The sequence below is a fragment of the Podarcis muralis genome, chromosome 18 (genome assembly GCF_964188315.1).
Source record: "Podarcis muralis chromosome 18, rPodMur119.hap1.1, whole genome shotgun sequence".
NCBI classification, from domain to species: Eukaryota; Metazoa; Chordata; class Lepidosauria; order Squamata; family Lacertidae; genus Podarcis; species Podarcis muralis.
The window spans coordinates 9,618,517-9,636,276 of record NC_135672.1 but is presented as its reverse complement, the minus strand read 5'-3'; the positions used below and the strand labels follow the sequence as shown (position 1 = coordinate 9,636,276).

At 48.2% G+C, this 17,760-nt stretch overlaps 1 protein-coding gene and 1 long non-coding RNA gene across 2 annotated transcripts; one reads left to right on the top strand and one right to left on the bottom strand.

The window, feature by feature from the left end:
- Window positions 1–8,655: 8,655 nt before the first annotated feature.
- On the top strand, window positions 8,656–16,579 carry LOC114588535 (mast cell protease 1A-like). The gene is made up of 5 exons (XM_028713909.2): window positions 8,656–8,814; window positions 10,639–10,786; window positions 12,131–12,266; window positions 14,500–14,751; window positions 16,222–16,579. The coding sequence occupies exons 1-5, from the start codon at window positions 8,754–8,756 to the stop codon at window positions 16,354–16,356; spliced, it is 732 nt and encodes a 243-aa protein (XP_028569742.2). The 5' UTR covers window positions 8,656–8,753; the 3' UTR covers window positions 16,357–16,579.
- Window positions 15,632–17,408, bottom strand: LOC144326055 (uncharacterized). The gene is made up of 2 exons (XR_013391209.1): window positions 17,136–17,408; window positions 15,632–15,982 (listed from the first exon to the last, which is right to left on the bottom strand). It is a non-coding gene; the product is annotated as an uncharacterized LOC144326055 (long non-coding RNA).
- Between the last annotated feature and the right edge of the window lie 352 nt (window positions 17,409–17,760).

Sequence of the window (17,760 nt, the reverse complement as noted above, 5' to 3'; positions counted from 1 at the left end):
CTCCTGCTTCTGCCCTACCAGAGTTCCTGTTCCTCGCCTGGACTCCTGCTTCTGCCCTACCAGCGTTCCTGTTCCTCGCCTGGACTCCTGCTTCTGCCCTACCAGCGTTCCTGTTCCTCGCCTGGATTCCTGCTTCTGCCCTACCAGTGTTCCTGTTCCTCGCCTGGACTCCTGCTTCTGCCCTACCAGCGTTCCTGTTTCCCCGCCCGGCTCCCTGTCTCGGACCTCGCGTCTCATCTAGTGATCGTCTACCCTGCTAGAGACTCTGGACTGAACTTGGGCTACGGTAATAGTACCTTTCCCCCCCTGGGACCAGGACAGGCTGGTTCTAAACCTCTGCCACCTTGCAGCTTACCTTGGGGAGATGAGGCAGTTCAAGAGTAAACCCTACACAAATCTGGAGTGGAGTCCTGCAGCCAAGCGCCTTGCTCTGCTTTCCTTTGTATGCCCATCTTCGAGGCTGAGAGGCGGGGTCTTCTCGTCTCATTTCATTCTCGTTTTTTAATTTGTATACAGTGGTGCCTCGCAAGACGAATGCCTCGCAAGACGGAAAACTCACAAGATGAAAGGGTTTTTGGTTTTTTGAGCTGCTTCGCAAGACGATTTTCCCTATGGGCTTGCTTCGCAAGACGGAAACGTCTTGCAAGTTTGTTTCCTTTTTCTTAAAACCGTTAATACAGTTGCGACTTGACTTCGAGGAGCAACTCATAGCATGCGGTGTGGTAGCCTTTTTTGAAGACTTTGGTGATTTTTGAAGCTTTTCCAAAACTTTTCCGAAACCGTGCTTCGCAAGACGAAAAAAATCGCAAGACGAAAAAACTCGCGGAACGAATTAATTTCGTCTTGCGAGGCACCACTGTACTGTCTTTCTATCTTACTATATTCAAGGCGGTTTACAAGCTGAAGAAACAAAAAATGTACCGTATTTTTTGCTCTATAAGACTCACTTTTCCCCTTCTAAAAAGTAAGGGGAAATGTGTGTGCGTCTTATGGAGCGAATGCAGGCTGCGCAGCTATCCCAGAAGCCAGAACAGCAAGAGGGATCGCTGCTTTCACTGCGCAGCGATCCCTCTTGCTGTTCTGGCTCCTGAGATTCAGAATGTGTTTTTTCTTGTTTTCCTCCTCCAAAAACTAGGTGCGTCTTGTGGTCTGGTGCGTCTTATAGAGCGGAAAATACAGTAGTCCAAATGAGCTCACGAGTTCCTTTGACTCATCTGGTTGGGCCAACAAGAAGGGAAGGAGAAGGAGAAAAGGAGGCTGGTGGAATTATCCCAAATGGATGCTTTGCTTGCCAAGGGGAGAGAGACGCCTGGTGTGTAATTGTCCATCGCGAAGACTTTTTAAAAAAATTATTATTAAAAAAAACAACAACCACTGTGCATTTGACTCCTCTTCCTTGCTTAAAACGGCAATCAGATAGTGAGATGATCCGTGTGGTTTGATATTGGCAGGTCCCCAACCGCCGCTGAGAAACGTGCCAAACTGAGAAACTGCTCCAGTAGGAGCATAACCTTCAAAGCCCTATACGGCCTAGGACCCTCGGACCTACGGGACCGCCTCTCCTGGTATGTCCCACAGAGGAACTTACAGTCTTCAATCAAAAACATCTTGGAGGTCCCAGGCCACAGAGAGGTTAGGCTGGCCTCAACCAGAGCCAGGGCTTTTTCAGCTGTGGCCCCGATCTGGTGGAATGCTCTGCCACAAGAGACTAGGGCCCTGCGGGACTTGACATCTTTCCGCAGGGCCTGCAGGACAGAGCTGTTCCACCAGGCCTTTGGCCAGGGCACAGCCTGACTCCCTCCCTCGGCAATCTTCGCGGAGCTCTGGCCCAATGGTTGCCATCAATTTGATTGGAATTAATTTTATAATGAAATGATTTTGAAATGTTGTGTTGTTTTACTGATGTTAGTTGCCCTGAGCCCGGCTTCGGCTGGGGAGGACGGGATATAAATAAAATTTATTATTATTATTATTATTATTATTATTATTATTATTATTATTATTATTATAACACCCTCTCCTAACACCCCATACACCCTAGAGAGAAGCGTAGTGGGGACAGACTAAAAGACAGAAGGATGTGCAGGGGAGAAAAGGGGAATAATAACAGCCCTCAACCAAATCTGCTTTGTGTAGTTGGTTTTTCTGAAACCACGCAGCATGGTTGCAAACACCCCTCGCCACTTTTTAAAGTGGAAAAGCTGGGAACTGAACCTGGGACCTTCTGCCTTCTTGTTGTTGTTTGACTACTACCCTATACCTGGCGGTCTCAGAGAAGATCACAGAAAAGGTCACAACGGATATCATCAGAATAAAAACAACCACCCAATATCATCTCCCCAGAAAAGAGCCACATTTTAAAAGGGTAAAGGTAAAGGGACCCCTGACCATTAGGTCCAGTTGTGACCGACTCTGGGGTTGCGGTGCTCATCTCGCTTTACTGGCCGAGGGAGCCGGCGTACAACTTCTGGGTCATGTGGCCAGCAGGACTAAGCCGCTTCTGGAGAACCAGAGCAGCGCACGGAAACACCGTTTACCTTCCCGCCAGAGGGGTACCTATTTATCTACTTGCACTTTGACGTGCTTTTGCACTGCTAGGTGGGCAGGAGCTGGGACAGAGCAATAGGAGCTCACCCTGTAGCGGAGATCCGAACCGCCGACCTTCTGATCGGCAAGCCCTAGGCTCTGTGGTTTAACCCACAGCGCCACCTGCGTTAAAAGGGTATAGGATGTCAAACAGATCAACCAAAGGCCTGGTTAAAAAGGAACCTTATTGCCTGGCACCTAAAGGTGTATTAGGAAGTCAACAGGCGAACTTCCCTGGGGAGAGCGTTCCACAGATGGGGAGCCACTGCAGAAAAGGCCCCGTTCTCGTGTTGCCACCCTCCGGACCTCTCGAGGAGGAGGCACACAAAGGAGGACCTCAGAAGATGAACTCAGGGTTCGGGTAGGTTCATATGGAAAGAGGCGGTCCTTGAGGTATTGCGGTCCTGAGCCATTTAAGGCTTTATAGGTCAAAACCAGCACTTTGAATTGGGCCCGGAAACTCATTGGCAGCCAGTGATCAGTGTAAGATGCTCAAACCGTCTTGCCGCCCAGTGAGCCACAAGGCCACCGAATTCTGCATGCAATGCGAATGCTCTGTCACTGAACTACAGCTCTCCCCTTGAGATACAGGAGCATAGGGCGTTGCTTTCTGCTGAGTGAAGCCACTGGTCCATGCAGCACATGTCTACAGCAGCTGTTCTTCAACCGGTCCAGACTCGAGACCAACTTCCACATTTTCACTGGACCGCACTAACAGTGCACATCACTTAATCCATGGAAGGGCAACTCGCAGAGCAACGTGCATTGCTGCTACATGAAAACTAGCCCTGCAATGTGGAGAAGCACACGGCTGGCCGGAAATACCGTATTTTTTGCACCATAACACTCACTTTTTTCCTCCTAGAAAGTAAGGGGAAATGTCTGTGCGTGTTATGGAGTGAATGCCTGTGGGTGGCGGGGGGGATCTGCTGCAGTCGTGAGCAGAGGATCCATGGTTCCCCTTCCTTCCCTCCTCCGTGGTTACAAAGCATAGATCCACATGGATCCTCAGGATTTTTGCATTGGGCTACTCCAAACTCACTGTCAGATCACATGTCTGTGGCCACAGCATGAACCACAAAAATCATATATCCACTATTTCGTTTAGAATTTTTTCTTCTTGTTTTCCTCCTCTAAAAACTACGTGCGTGTTATGGTCTGGTGCGTGTTATAGAGCGAAAAATACAGTAAATATCTTAATAAATGACTCGTGCCTTTCTTCAGCCACATGGCAGCCCCTGTGGGAACGGGTGGAACAAACATGGAGGACTGTCCCTGGAAAATTGGGACACTTGGAGGCAGGGCCGGATTTAGGTTCAATGAGGCCCTCAGCTATCGAAGGTAATGGGGCCCTTTCTATGTCCAGCTGTCCTTTGTCAACAACAAATGGTCACAGTTTTTTGGTGTTGAATATATGCTATATATGATATATATATATATGCAGGTTTTGGTGTCCTCGGGTATCTTCCCGTGTAAAAGTTGGGGTGTCTAGGCGACGTTTCGACGAGGTCTCACTCGTCATTGAAGATGACGAGTGAGACCTCGTCGAAACGTCGCCTAGACACCCCAACTTTTACACGGGAAGATACCCGAGGACACCAAAACCTGCATTCCTGTACCCGTGAAAATCTACGAAAGCATATATATATATATATATATATATATATATATATATATATATACGCTATATATATGCTATATATATGCTATATATGATGTATGGAAGTGAGAGCTGGACCATAAAGAAGGCTGATGGCTGAAGAATTGATGCTTTTGAATTATGGTGCTGGAGGAGACTCTTGAGAGTCCCATGGACTGCTAGAAGATCAAACCTCTCCATTCTGAAGGAAATCAGCCCTGAGTGCTCACTGGAAGGACAGATCCTGAAGCTGAGGCTCCAAGACTTTGGCCACCTCATGAGAAGAGAAGACTCCTTGGAAAAGACCCTGATGTTGGGAAAGATGGAGGGCACAAGGAGAAGGGGATGACAGAGGATGAAATGGTTGGATAGTGTTCTCGAAGCCACCAGCATGAGTTTGACCAAACTGCGGGAGGCAGTGGAAGACAGGAGTGCCTGGCGTGCTCTGGTCCAGGGGGTCACAAAGAGTCGGACACGACTAAACGACTAAACAACAACAACATATGCTATATGGTCATTTATGGACCTCATAGCTATCTCAAGCCATTTGCCCATGTTGCCATACAACCAGTCCATGCAGAATGTAGGCACCCTATATATAGAAAGGAGCAAACCAGTGATATTTTAGGGAGCAGGCTAGCAGGCGGGGCCCATGACTTACATCACAGGAGCCTACACAACACAAAACACTGTTGCTGTATGTAGGCTTTATTTTATTTGTTTTTTATCTTATATTTTGGAAATGTGCATCCAGCTTTTTTTCCCTTTAAATTTTTTTTGGCGCCCCCAAGAGAGTGGGGCCCTAAGGTACAGCCTGTTTAGCTTATACGTAAATCCGGCACTGGCAACTTGGAGGGTATGCCCAGGAATGCAGTATGAAGTAGGCAAACAAAGAGGAGTCCCGAAGCCCGTTTAGGGGTTCTGCCCATACGTCTCACTGGCAGGAAAAACCAGTTAACAAAAGCAGTTCTGGGGGAGACTTCAGGGTGCCCTATTGATTCAGCAAAGATCTCCTCTCGCTCCACCCAGCACAGAACCCTCCATCGTTTAATCTGCCCAAAGTATAACAGACTTTTAACCACCGGTTCTGCGTGGAAAATGGCAGATAATGCCAGCTAAAAGCTAATCACCAGCCCCTTGTCGTTTATCAAGCAGCCCATGGCATTATCTCAATCGTTCAGTTTGAAGAGTCATCTGACGGAAGGACCTCCTTTGCCTCCCTCTGCTACAATTAAGGTCATCTCCCGCTGGAAGGCCACTGAGCTATCAGGGAGTTCTTAGAAAGGGAAGGTACATGAGAACATGATAAGATGATCCCGGGCGCTGGATTGGGCCATAGGGGGCCCAGCAACCTGTTTGGACAATGGCCAACCAGAAGGTCCAGCAGTGGGAAACCCGCAATCAGGATTCGAATACAAAAGCAACTCTCCTCCTCTGTGATTTCAGAAGTGTCCTGTTATGTACTGAGTTGAATAGGATCCAAAATGCAACAGTCTGATTGGTCCTAGAACAATAGGGTCCAGAATGCAGCAGTCTGATTGGTCCTAGAACAATAGGGTCCAGAATGCAGCAGTCTGATTGGTCCTAGAACAATAGGGTCCAGAATGCAGCAGTCTGATTGGTCCTAGAACAATAGGGTCCAAAATGCAGCAGTCTGATTGGTCCTAGAACAATAGGGTCCAGAATGCAGCAGTCTGATTGGTCCTAGAACAATAGGGTCCAGAATGCAGCAGTCTGATTGGCCCTAGAATAATAGGGTCCAGAATGCAGCAGTCTGATTGGTCCTAGAATAATAGGGTCCAGAATGCAGCAGTCTGATTGGTCCTAGAACAATAGGGTCCAGAATGCAGCAGTCTGATTGGTCCTAGAACAATAGGATTCAGAATGCAGCAGTCTGATTGGTCCTAGAACAATAGGATTCAGAATGCAGCAGTCTGATTGGTCCTAGAACAATAGGGTCCAGAATGCAGCAGTCTGATTGGTCCTAGAACAATAGGGTCCAGAATGCAGCAGTCTGATTGGTCCACAGGAGCCACCCACTCCAGCTCCAGGTGGAAGTGAATCCACAACCTGATTGGCCTACAGGTGAATCCTGGAATTAGCCAATCACGTGTGGCCCATTGCGTAAATAATGTATATAAAGCAGATACTTTGGGGAGACTTTCATTCCTCCTCACCACTATGAGCTGAATAAAGAGCATGAAATCCACTCTCGACTCCCAGTATATTTCACCACCCATTCACCTCCAATTGTGGAGGTTGGAACCATGGACGTTGTGGCTCAACCTCTTTTCAAAGCCATCCAAAGTTGACAGCCACCACAATCTCGTTTGGAGTGAGTTCCATACTTTTAACTAAGCGCAGAGTGAGCGACAAGAACCCGCCGACAGCATGCGAATCAATCTGGCTAACCTGATTCAACAATACACACATACACCTCACTCGCACACAAAAACAAATCTCTCTACAGCCAGCCAAGAACAACCAACCACACCCTAAGCCAACCACAATCTTTCTCAGCACCAAGGAAACACAACAAGCGAATAGTAAGAGAACCAACACAAGTGATTCTAGATTCAGGTAGGTAGCCATGTTGGTCTGACACAGTCAAAATATATATAAAAATAAAAAAACTGTCCAGTAGCACCATAGAGAGCAACTAGGTTTGTTCCGTATAGTAAAAGCTATGGTTTTCCCATTCTGTTTTTGTTTCGTATGCATGGCCACTGCTCCCATCACCTCCTGGCAAATAGAAGGGGAAGAAATGGAGGCAGTGAGAGATTTGACTTTCTTGGGCTCCATGATCACTGCAGAGGGAGACAGCAGCCATGAAATTAAAAGACGCCTGCTTCTTGGGAGAAAAGCAATGACAAACCTAGACAGCATCTTAAAAAGCAGAGACATCACCTTGCCAACAAAGGTCCGTATAGTAAAAGCTATGGTTTTCCCAGTAGTGATGGATGGAAGTGAGAGCTGGACCATAAAGAAGGCTGATCACCGAAGAATGGATGCTTTTGAATTATGGTGCTGGAGGAGACTCTTGAGAGTCCCATGGACTGCAAGAAGATCAAACCTCTCCATTCTGAAGGAAATCAGCCCTGAGTGCTCACTGGAAGGACAGATCCTGAAGCTGAGGCTCCAATACTTTGGCCACCTCATGAGAAGAGAAGACTCCCTGGAAAAGACCCTGATGTTGGGAAAGATGGAGGGCACAAGGAGAAGGGGAGGACAGAGGACGAGATGGTGGGACAGTGTTCTTGAAGCTACCAGCATGAGTTTGACCAAACTGCAGGAGGCAGTGGAAGACAGGAGGGCCTGGCGTGCTCTGGTCCAGGGGGTCACGAAGAGGCGGACATGACTAAACGACTCAACAACAACAACAAACAACAAGTTTGTTCTGAGTTTAAGCTTTCGTGTGCATGCACACTTCTTCAAGATCCTTAGTTGGGCATTTCACAGTTTGGGCGCACTGCATGGCAGCTTCCTGGATCCCAGAAGGATCCAATCACATGATGATGAAGATGATGATGATGATACATGAATTATTTATACCCCTCCCATCTGGCTGGGTTTCCCCAGCCTCTCTGGGCGGTTTCCAACAAAATATTTAAAAATGCGATAAAACATCAGACATTAAAAACAGGGCTGCCTTCAGATGTCTTCTAAAAGTCAGGTAGTTTCTTATTTCCTTGACATCTGATGGGAAGGCATTCCACAGGGCGGGTGCCATCACCGAGAAGGCCCTCTGCCTGCTTCCCTGCAACCTCACAGTGAGGGAACTGCCAGAAGGCCCTTGGAGCTGGACCTCAGTGTCCTGGCTGGATGTTGGGGGTGGAGATGCTCAAGGTATACTGGGCCCAGGCCGTTTGGGGTTTAAAGGTCAGCACCAACACTTTGAATTGTGCTCGGAAATGTACTGGGAGCCAATGTAGGCCTTTCAGGACCGGTGTTATATGGTTCCGGCAGCCACTCCCGGTCACCAGTCTGGTAGCCACATTCTGGATTAGTTGTCATTTCCAAGTCACCTTCAAAGGTAGCCCCACATAGAGCGCATTAAAGTAGTCCAAGCGAGAGATAACTAGAGCATGCACCACTCTGGCCAGACAGTCTGTGGGCAGGGAGGGTCTCATCCTGCGTCCCAGATGGAGCTGCGCTGGACACAGAACTGACAGCTGTGAGTCCAAAATGACTCCCAGGTTGCGCACCTGGTCCTTCAGGGACACAGTTACCCCATTCAGGACCAGGGAGTCCTCCACACCTGCCCGCCCCCTGTCCCCCCAAAACAGTCCTTCTGTCTTGTCAGAATTCAATCTCAATCTGTTAGCCGCCGTCCATCCTCCAACCGCCTCGATATCTGATTGCCGTTTTAGCTTGCATAAGCTTGCTTGGAACCGCCACGATCAGATTTTCACATCTCCGTTTCTTCCTGGGGGAGGTGTAGTCCACCGCTAATAAAAGCTGTGAGTTCGAGGGGCTGGACAGTGAAGTGCCAGGCAGTTCCATAGCTTGAACATAGCAGAACGTCAAGATGTTGAGATTCGGTCAGCCTCTCCTACTTGTGCTCCTGTCCTTGTCATGGGCCCAAACAGGTGAGTTAAACAAAAAACAAAGGACCGCCTTTGATGAGCTGTTTTCTGCTGCTCCTTTTCAGGCTAAGCCCATCTCAATTCCTTCTCTTTGCCATGTTCGGGGTGCAAGTGCCGTTCATTTTTATGTTGCCAGAATGGCACCAGGCCGTGTGCAAGAGAGGCAAAGGTAAAGGCACCCCTGACCATTAGGTCCAGTCGTGACCGACTCTGGGGTTACGGTGCTCATCTCGCTTTACTGGCCGAGGGAGCCGGCGTACAGCTTCCGGGTCATGTGGCCAGCATGACTAAGTCGCTTCTGGCGAACCAGAGCAGCGCACGGAAACGCCATTTACCTTCCCACCAGAGTGGTACCTATTTATCTACTTGCACTTTGATGTGCTTTCGAACTGCTAGGTTGGCAGGAGCAGGGACCGAGCAATGGGAGCTCACCCCGTCGCGGGGATTCGAACCGCCGACCTTCTGATCGGCAAGTCCTAGGCTCTGTGGTTTAACCCACAGCGCCACCCACGTCCCTGTGCGCAAGAGAAGAGTGCGCCAAATTTGCACAGCCAGAGGACGTTCTTAAACATAAGTTTGTATCCAACCTGAGTCCTAGAGCAGACCCATTCAAATGAATAGGCGTGACTAGAATCGTAGATCTGGAAGGGGATCCCCAACTGAGACTATTTGCAATGGGACTACCCAGAGTAGGACTTAGCTGAATGCCTCTCAGGGTTTACAAGTGGACCTATTGAAATGTACGAGCGTGGCTAAGGTCCATTTATTTTATTTATTTCTGCTCTGAGCAGAAATTGCTTGGAGTCAGCCCTTTAAAAGGGGTGGGAAATAAATTTTAAACGTTCCCCAACTTTGTGGGGTGGACCTCATAAGGCAGCAAGGAGGGGAGCAGTCTTGGTGAACTGATCTCTGGGATAGCTCAGTTTGCAGAGCACAAGACTCTTAATCTCAAGGTCGTGGGTTTGAGCCCCACGTTGGGCAAAATGTTCCTGCCAATGGCTTCAAGTTATAAGAAAGGAGATTCCAACTGAGCAACAGGAAGAACTTTGTGACAATAATAATAATAAATGATGATGATGATGATGATGATGATGTATTATTCATACCCCGCCCATCTGGCTGGGTTTCCCCGGCCACTCTGGGCGGCTTCCAACAAAGTATTAAAATACAGTGGTCTCTTAAACATTAAAAGCTTCCCTAAACAGGGCTGCCTTCAGATGTCTTCTAAATGTCATATAGTTGTTTATTTCCATGACATCTGGTGAGAGGGAGTTCCACAGGGCGGGTGCCACCACCAAGAAGGCCCTCTGCCTGGTTCCCTGTAACTTGGCTTCTCGCAGTGAGGGAACTGCCAGAAGGCCCTCAGAGCTGGACCTCAGTGTCCAGGCAGAACGTTGGGGGTGGAGACGCTCCTTCAGGTATACTGGGCCGAGGCCAGTGTGAATCAGGTCCTGTCTCCAAGTGGCCTCGAGGCAAGTCCAGACTCCTTTCCTTTGAAACTGATCTGACTCACCTAGGGCAACCTCGCACGTCTCCCCTTCTAAGCCTGTCCACCTCAGTCCCAAGCAAGCTTAGAGAAGAGAGAAATTTAGAGAGACCTTTCTGTGGCACAGCTGCTTTTGGAATACTCGAAAAGGATATTGAGGTGGGGAAGGTTCAGAAGATGGTCAAGGGGATGGAACGTGTCCAGAGGAGGGCAACCAAAATGGTCAAAGGCCTGGAAACGATGCCTTATGAGGAATGGCTAAGGGAGCTGGGCAGGTTTAGCCTGGAGTACTTCTGTCTTGTCAGGATTCAACCTTGTGATTTTTATTTTTATTTTTGCAGCACATTTGCGGAGCCAGATCGTTGGAGGCCAGGAAGCAGTACCCCACTCCAGACCCTACATGGCAGCCCTCAAAATGGACAGGGGCTATGGCTGCGGCGGGTTCCTGGTCGACCCCCAGTGGGTAATGACAGCTGCACACTGCATGAGGTACGTCTCACTATTCCCTAGTGGTTGCCAGGGTCCAAGCTAATGGGCGGAAGCTGGTCTTTTGTACAGGTGCTGGCAATGCCTATGTAGCCAGCTGGGGGAGTGAAAAATGCGGAAGCGAATGAGCTTTGCAAGCTGAAGTCTCTCCCTCTCTCTCCCTTCTCCCAGCTGCTGCAACCACCTGCTCTTTGCAAGCAGAACTGCAGTTGTCCATATTGCACATCTGTTTGCTTGTTTTTTTATAGAATATTTATTAAGGTTTTCCATTTTATACAAACAAAAAGAAAAAACGTAAAAAGGAAAAAATATATTAAAAACACATACATTTCACAACTTATTTTCAATGACATATTTCCCTGACTTCCTCATACCTCCCCTTCTTGTTTTCTAGTTCAAATTATTTGTCCAGCAAATCCTTATCTCCTAGCATTACAGCTAACTAACACCTTATTTTCTATTCAACATATTAAATTACTATAACATAAGCTTTACTTATAAAAAACCCTTTTCCCCATATTCTTTTACCATTACAGCTAGAAACCAATTAATTTTAATCCAACATAATTCAAAGTTCATTAATATTACAGTATTTCTGTAAATAGTCCTTAAATTTCTTCCAATCTTCTTCTGCCGATTCTTCTCCCTGGTCGCGGATTCTGCCAGTCATTTCTGCCAATCCCATACAGTCGATCAACTTCATCTGCCATTCTTCCAGAGTGGGTAGATCTTGCATCTTCCAATACTTTTTGCGATAAGTATTCTTGCTGCTGTTGTAGCGTACCATATTGCACATCTGGAAGCAATAGGATGGATAAAAGCTGGTGCTTATGGAATCAAAAATTTCCCACTCCAAAAATGCGGTTTCAAAGCTTTGCTAGCAGAACTCGTTGCAAAACAGATCCAAAACAATTAACGTTACAACCGAATAGTCGTGTGAAATCATATGCTTGTCCAGGCATGGGTTCAGCATCTTAGAAACATTAAATAACTTCAGCCAGAGCTGTAAACAAAGCTCTCACAGGCTCCATTCCAGCCAAAGCTGTTCTCTCGTGGAGAGAAAACATTAGGACACATGCTTTCTTCCACGGTGCTTGAGAACAAAGACCAAGTCCCTCCAAATGGAGATTTGCAGATGAATACCTTTCCCACGTGACCTAAAGTTAAACACCTCCGGGACAAAGCAGCAGAGATGCCTTCTTAGTTCATTACCAACCTATTAGGCAAACTGGTGTAGAAATCTGAAGATTCCCCCATCCTGCCTGTCACCAAGAGAGAACGATAGCTGAGGGTAGATTCACGGTTCACTAACCCTTGCCAATGCACACTCGTGCCCTTGTTTTCCAGCGAGATGACCGTGGTTTTGGGGGCACACGACCGCTCTGCCATGGAGAACACTCAACAGGTGATCGGCGTTGAGTCGTACCACATGCACCCGGAATATGATCATATAACGGTTTCAAACGATATCCTTCTGCTCAAGGCAAGTTGCTCCAGGCTCCCTCTCCCTTTCTCAGCACCCTCAAAGCCAGGGGCCTTGGTGGATAAATCTGAAATTCATAAATAAAATAACAATTAAAGAAAAAAAGGCAGGGACCTCAAGGAGGAAGGGGTTAAAAAACTCTTCCTATCCCCCCTAGGGACGTGGGTTAAACCACAGAGCCTAGGACTTGCTGATCAGAAGGTCGGCGGTTCGAATCCCCACGACGGGGTGAGCTCGCGTTGCTCGGTCCCTGCTCCTGCCAACCTAGCAGTTCGAAAGCACGTCAAAGTGCAAGTAGATAAATAGATACCACTCCGGCGGGAAGGTAAACAGCGTTTCTGTGCGCTGCTCTGGTTTGCCAGAAGCAGCTTAGTCCTGCTGGCCACGTGACCCGGAAGCTGTACGCTGGCTCCCTCGGCCAATAAAGTGAGATGAGCACCGCAACCCCAGAGTCGGTCACGACTGGACCTAATGGTCAGGGGTCCCTTTACCTTACTATCCCCCCTACCTGTGCAGTATAATGAATACAACACGGTGCTCAAATGCCGCTGCCTGGTGTAGCAGCTTCACTGTGGCTTGTGGGAGAACTGACCCTCACCAGGGACTAGCACCATGGTGTGGGCAACTAAAGTGGGAGTGTAGCCTTCTTAGACTTTACCGACTGGTGGGATCTGCGTTGCTCCCGGGAGGGAGAAAGGAAGTCAAATGACACTGAGGTTGATTCAGAGAAAGAGTTTATTCTGCTCTCTGGATAGCAGAAGGCACTAGTGTGGTCAGTTCACAGCAAGCCCAAAGAAATGAGAAATTTCATGCAGTATATATATCCTCCAGGCACCCTCTCCTCCCCCTGCCCCAGGAATCCAATCACGTCAGCTCATACACGCAAGTTGACATCCATGACCATAAACAGATATTCCTGTTCCGGTACTCTTGGCCATAAAAGGTTGCTCCTGTTCCTATACTCTTATCTTGGAGCAGGAGGTCACCAACTCTAAGAACACTCCTGGCACCGTTCCCGGGTCTCTTGTCAGACCCGACAAGGTCTGTGCGTCTTTTTGTGGTCAGGATGTAAGATAAGACCCAGATGTGCCATCCCTGCTCCACGGAACTGGCAAGGTCATCCATTGCCGTCACGGCCTGATAAAGGAGACGGCTTTGAGCACTTGTTTATACAGCTGGCTTTCTGTTTATACATTGACTCAAGAGCTCAAGTTAATGCATTTTAGAAATGCTCCCTTGGAGTAGGAAAAATGGGGATTTTGGGTCCCATTTCAGACTGACTGCACAGAAACCCATTCCTTCAGAAGTTTCACCAAGATGCTTCAGCTTCAAAATTGGGGAAGTGACGTATCAAAGGGACTTCCTTCCTTTCCCTCTCTCTTTAAGAAATACAAATTCAGAAGCTTACAGGTGGCAGAAGCAGTGGAGATCTGTATCTGGAGTGTCGTGCATTGAGCCCGGGGTTCAAATGTGACCATTCAGGCTTTGGTCCTTGGCATTGTCCTCAGACCACACTCTTTACATTTATGTTAGGGTTGCCATATTTCAGACACAAAAGTTGTTTTGTTGTTGTTTAGTCGTTTAGTCGTGTCCGACTCTTTGTGACCCCCTGGACCAGAGCACGCCAGGCCCTCCTGTCTTCCACTGCCTCCCGCAGTTTGGTCAAACTCATGCTGGTAACCTCGAAACCACTATCCAACCATCCCGTCCTCTGCCGTCCCCTTCTCCTTGTGCCCTCCATCTTTCCCAACATCAGGGTCTTTTCCAGGGAGTCTTCTCTTCTCCTGAGGTGGCCAAAGTACTGGAGCCTCAGCTTCACGATCTGTCCTTCCAGTGAGCACTCAGGGCTGATTTCCTTAAGAATGGATGCGTTTGATCTTCTTGCAGTCCATGGGACTCTCAAGAGTCTCCTCCAGCACCATAATTCAAAAGCATCCATTCTTCGGCGACCAGCCTTCTTGATGGTCCAGCTCTCACTTCCATACATCACCTCTGGGGAAACCATGGCTTTAACTATACGGACCTTTGTTGGCAAGGTGATGTCTCTACTTCTCAAGATGCTTGTTGTTTTTTGGCAACGTTGTTGAGATTTTGCAAAATCTCAAAAAGACAAGGAATCGACATTACTGACGTAGATTGACCATCCATTCGGATTTTCCTGGAGATTTTAGTGATTTCAGGTTGCAAAGGGGGGTTGGATAACCCTCCTGCATCTCTCGATTCCTTCCTGCAGCTGGTCCACAAGGCTACTCTAAACAAATACGTCCAGATGATTCCCCTACCCAAATCTAGCAGCGACCTCCCTGAGGGGACACCCTGCAGCCTGGCAGGGTGGGGCCTGATAGATGACAACCAGGACACGGAGAGGCTGTTTGAGACCAACGTCACCATCTACAGCCGCAGGAAGTGCATGAAGGTCTACCCGCAGCTCAACGATGCGATGATCTGTGCCGGCAGCCACAATGAGCTTCGGGATACAAGCCAGGTGAGGGGGGAGGTCAGGGATGGAGGAATCTGTGGCCCCCACACCCTCCGTTTGGACTCCAGTTCCCATCAGCCAATGCTCAGGAACCATGGGAAAGTTCTGAACCACCCTTGGGAGTCAGACCAGTGACAACAACAGCAACAGCAGCAACGACAAAAACAACTTACCGTATTTTTTGCTCTATAAGACTCACTTTTCCCTCCTAAAAAGTAAGGGGAAATGTGTGTGTGTCTTATGGAGCGAATGCAGGCTGCACAGCTATCCCAGAAGCCAGAACAGCAAGAGGGATTGCTGCTTTCACTGTGCAGCGATCCCTCTTGCTGTTCTGGCTTCTGAGATTCAGAATACTTTTTTCCTTGTTTTCCTCCTCCAAAAACTAGGTGTGTCTTGTGGTCTGGTGCGTCCTACAGAGCGAAAAATATGGTAATATTTATAGCTCACCCATCTGGCTGGGTTTGCCCAGCCACTCTGGTTGGCTCCCAACAGAATATTAAAAACACGATAAAAGATCACACATCAAAAACTTCCCTAAACGGCGGCTGCCTTCAGATGTCTTCTTAAAGCCAGATGGTTGTTTATATCCTTGACATCTGACGGGAGGGCGTTCCACAGGGCAGGTGCCACCACCGAGAAGGCCCTCTGCCTGGTTCCCTGTAACTTCACTTCTTGCAGGGAGGGAACCGCCAGAAGGCCCTCGGTGCTGGACCTCAGTGCCTGGGCAGAACGATGGGGGTGGAGACGCTCCTTCAGGTATACTGGGTTTTAAAGAACCCTTGCCCTGTACAGGATTGCCTTCAGGTGGCTTGGGGGTCCAATAACAACTCCATACCCTCCAATATTTTTCCAATGTAAATAATAATAATAATAATAATAATAATAATAATAATAATAATAATAATTTATTTATACCCCATTCATCTGGCTGGGTTTCCCCATTCAATCTGAGTGGCTCCCAACAGAATATTAAAAACACGATAAAAGATCACACATCAAAAAAACTTCCCTGAACAGGGCTGCCTTCAGATGTCTTCTTAAAGTCAGATAGTTCTTTCTCTCCTTGACATCTGATGGGAGGGCGTTCCACAGGGCGGGCGCCACCACCGAGAAGGCTCTCTGCCTGGTTCCCTGTAACTTCACTTCTTGCAGGGAGGGAACTGCCAGAAGGCCCTCGGAGCTGGACCTCAGTGTCTGGGCTGAACGATGGGGGTGGAGACGCTCCTTCAGGTGCGTCCTAAGGAAAAGTGGGGCATTCAGGGATCAAATCAGAAACCGGGATGGCATCTCTAAATCAGGGACGTCCCTGGAAAATAGAGACACTTGGAGGGTCCACACTGAGCTGGACTGGAGAACCTCCCTCTAACTCTCAGGTGCACTGATTCTAATTGGAGCCAGAGGCCCAGATCTTTGCCATTGAATGGTGCCATTTGAGGAGCTTGTAGCAGTAAGGATGTTTGCTTTTCTCTTCCCCAGGGTGATTCCGGAGGCCCCATGGTGTGCAAAGGCGTGGTACAAGGAATCGTCTCGTTTGGTAACTCGTACCCTCCTGGAGTCTACTCTCGCGTCGCCCATTTCCTTCCCTGGATCAAGAAAACCATGGAATCCTGAAGAGAAGAAGCAACGGGCAGCAGCACCCTTCGCTCTCTATATAAAAAATAACCTTCTGCATGCTTAATAACCTGTACGCCTTTCGTTCTGCAACCCCACCCACCCGCAACCTATTGAAGCAAGTGGGTCCATGGCATCTTCAATTCGCAAGTGCATTTGTGTGATTTGCGGCAATTCCCAGAGAGGCTGAACAGTCGACCCATCTCTCCAGGAATTCTGGGAAGCGTAGTTCTATGGGGGGTGGAATATGGGCCTCGTAACAGCTCTCAGCACCCTTAGCAAGCTACAACTCCCAAGATTCTTATGGGAGGAAGCCACCATGGCTGTCTAAAGCAGTATAAAGCTTGAGATCTCTATGCACAGTACTGTATGATTTCAACGGATCTGCCCCAAGTCCACTGTGGTTGGTTATATGCCTAAGGGGGCAGGACGGCCAAACGGGGAGAGGAAAAGAAGTTGGGAGGGAGGGTGAAAACTGGAATCAACTCCTTGTTCTGTTGCATTCTCTCAAACATATATTATCCAGTAAAGCAAAATGGCTGAGCATTAATCTTGTACTTTTTTTCCTTGGCTCTCCGAAAAATGTCGTGAAAATGCCCCGGGGGGGTGTGTGTGTCGAATATCACAAGTGCCGTTGTTCAGGTGTGTTGCGTTGCAATGATAAAATGAAATGCTGGGAGGAGTCCGTAGAATTAGAAGGGACCCCAGGGGTCATCTAGTCCAACCCCCCGCAATTCAGGAATCTCAACTAAAGCGCCCACGACAAATAGTCAGCCAACCTCTGTCGCCTTGCTTTGTTCATTTCCCACGAATTGTTGAGCCCGTTCTACGTATCGGGTCTTTCCTTTTTGTGATTTTGAGGCTCTTTCGTTCCTGGGTGACGGCACAGGGATTCGAACCGCCGACCTTCTGATTGGCAAGCCCTAGGCTCTGTAGTTTAGGCAACAGTGCCACCCGCGTCCTGTGACACCCTGGGTAGCTTAGAGCAGTGTTTTACAACCTTGGGCTTCCAGCTGTTTTTGGACTACAACTCCCATCATCCCTAGCTAGCAAGACCAGTGGTCAGGGATGATGGGAATTGTAGTTCAAAAACAGCTGGAGGCCCAAGGTTGGGAAACCCTGGCTTAGAGCAAATTATAAAACCACAGTAAAATAGCACGCATTAAAAGCTTCTAACTTCTATATGTCTTCTAAAAGTCATGTAGTTTATGCTCTTTCAGGTATACAGGGTTGAAGCCATTTAGGGCTTGAAAGCTCAGCACCAGCACTTTGAATTGTGCTTAGAAACGTACTGGGAGCCAGTGTGGGCCTTTCAGGACCGGTGTTATATGGTCCCAGCAGCCGCTCCCAGTCACCAGTCTGGTGGCCGCATTCTGGATCAATTGTAGTTTTCAAGTCACCTTC

Coding starts and splice junctions, on each gene's coding strand:
- LOC114588535 (XM_028713909.2), top strand. CDS start 8,754: ATGTTGAGATTCGGTCAGCCTCTCCTACTTGTGCTCCTGTCCTTGTCA. Junction 8,815..10,638: donor CTTGTCATGGGCCCAAACAG/GTGAGTTAAACA, acceptor TTATTTTTGCAG/CACATTTGCGGAGCCAGATC. Junction 12,267..14,499: donor ACGATATCCTTCTGCTCAAG/GCAAGTTGCTCC, acceptor TCCTTCCTGCAG/CTGGTCCACAAGGCTACTCT.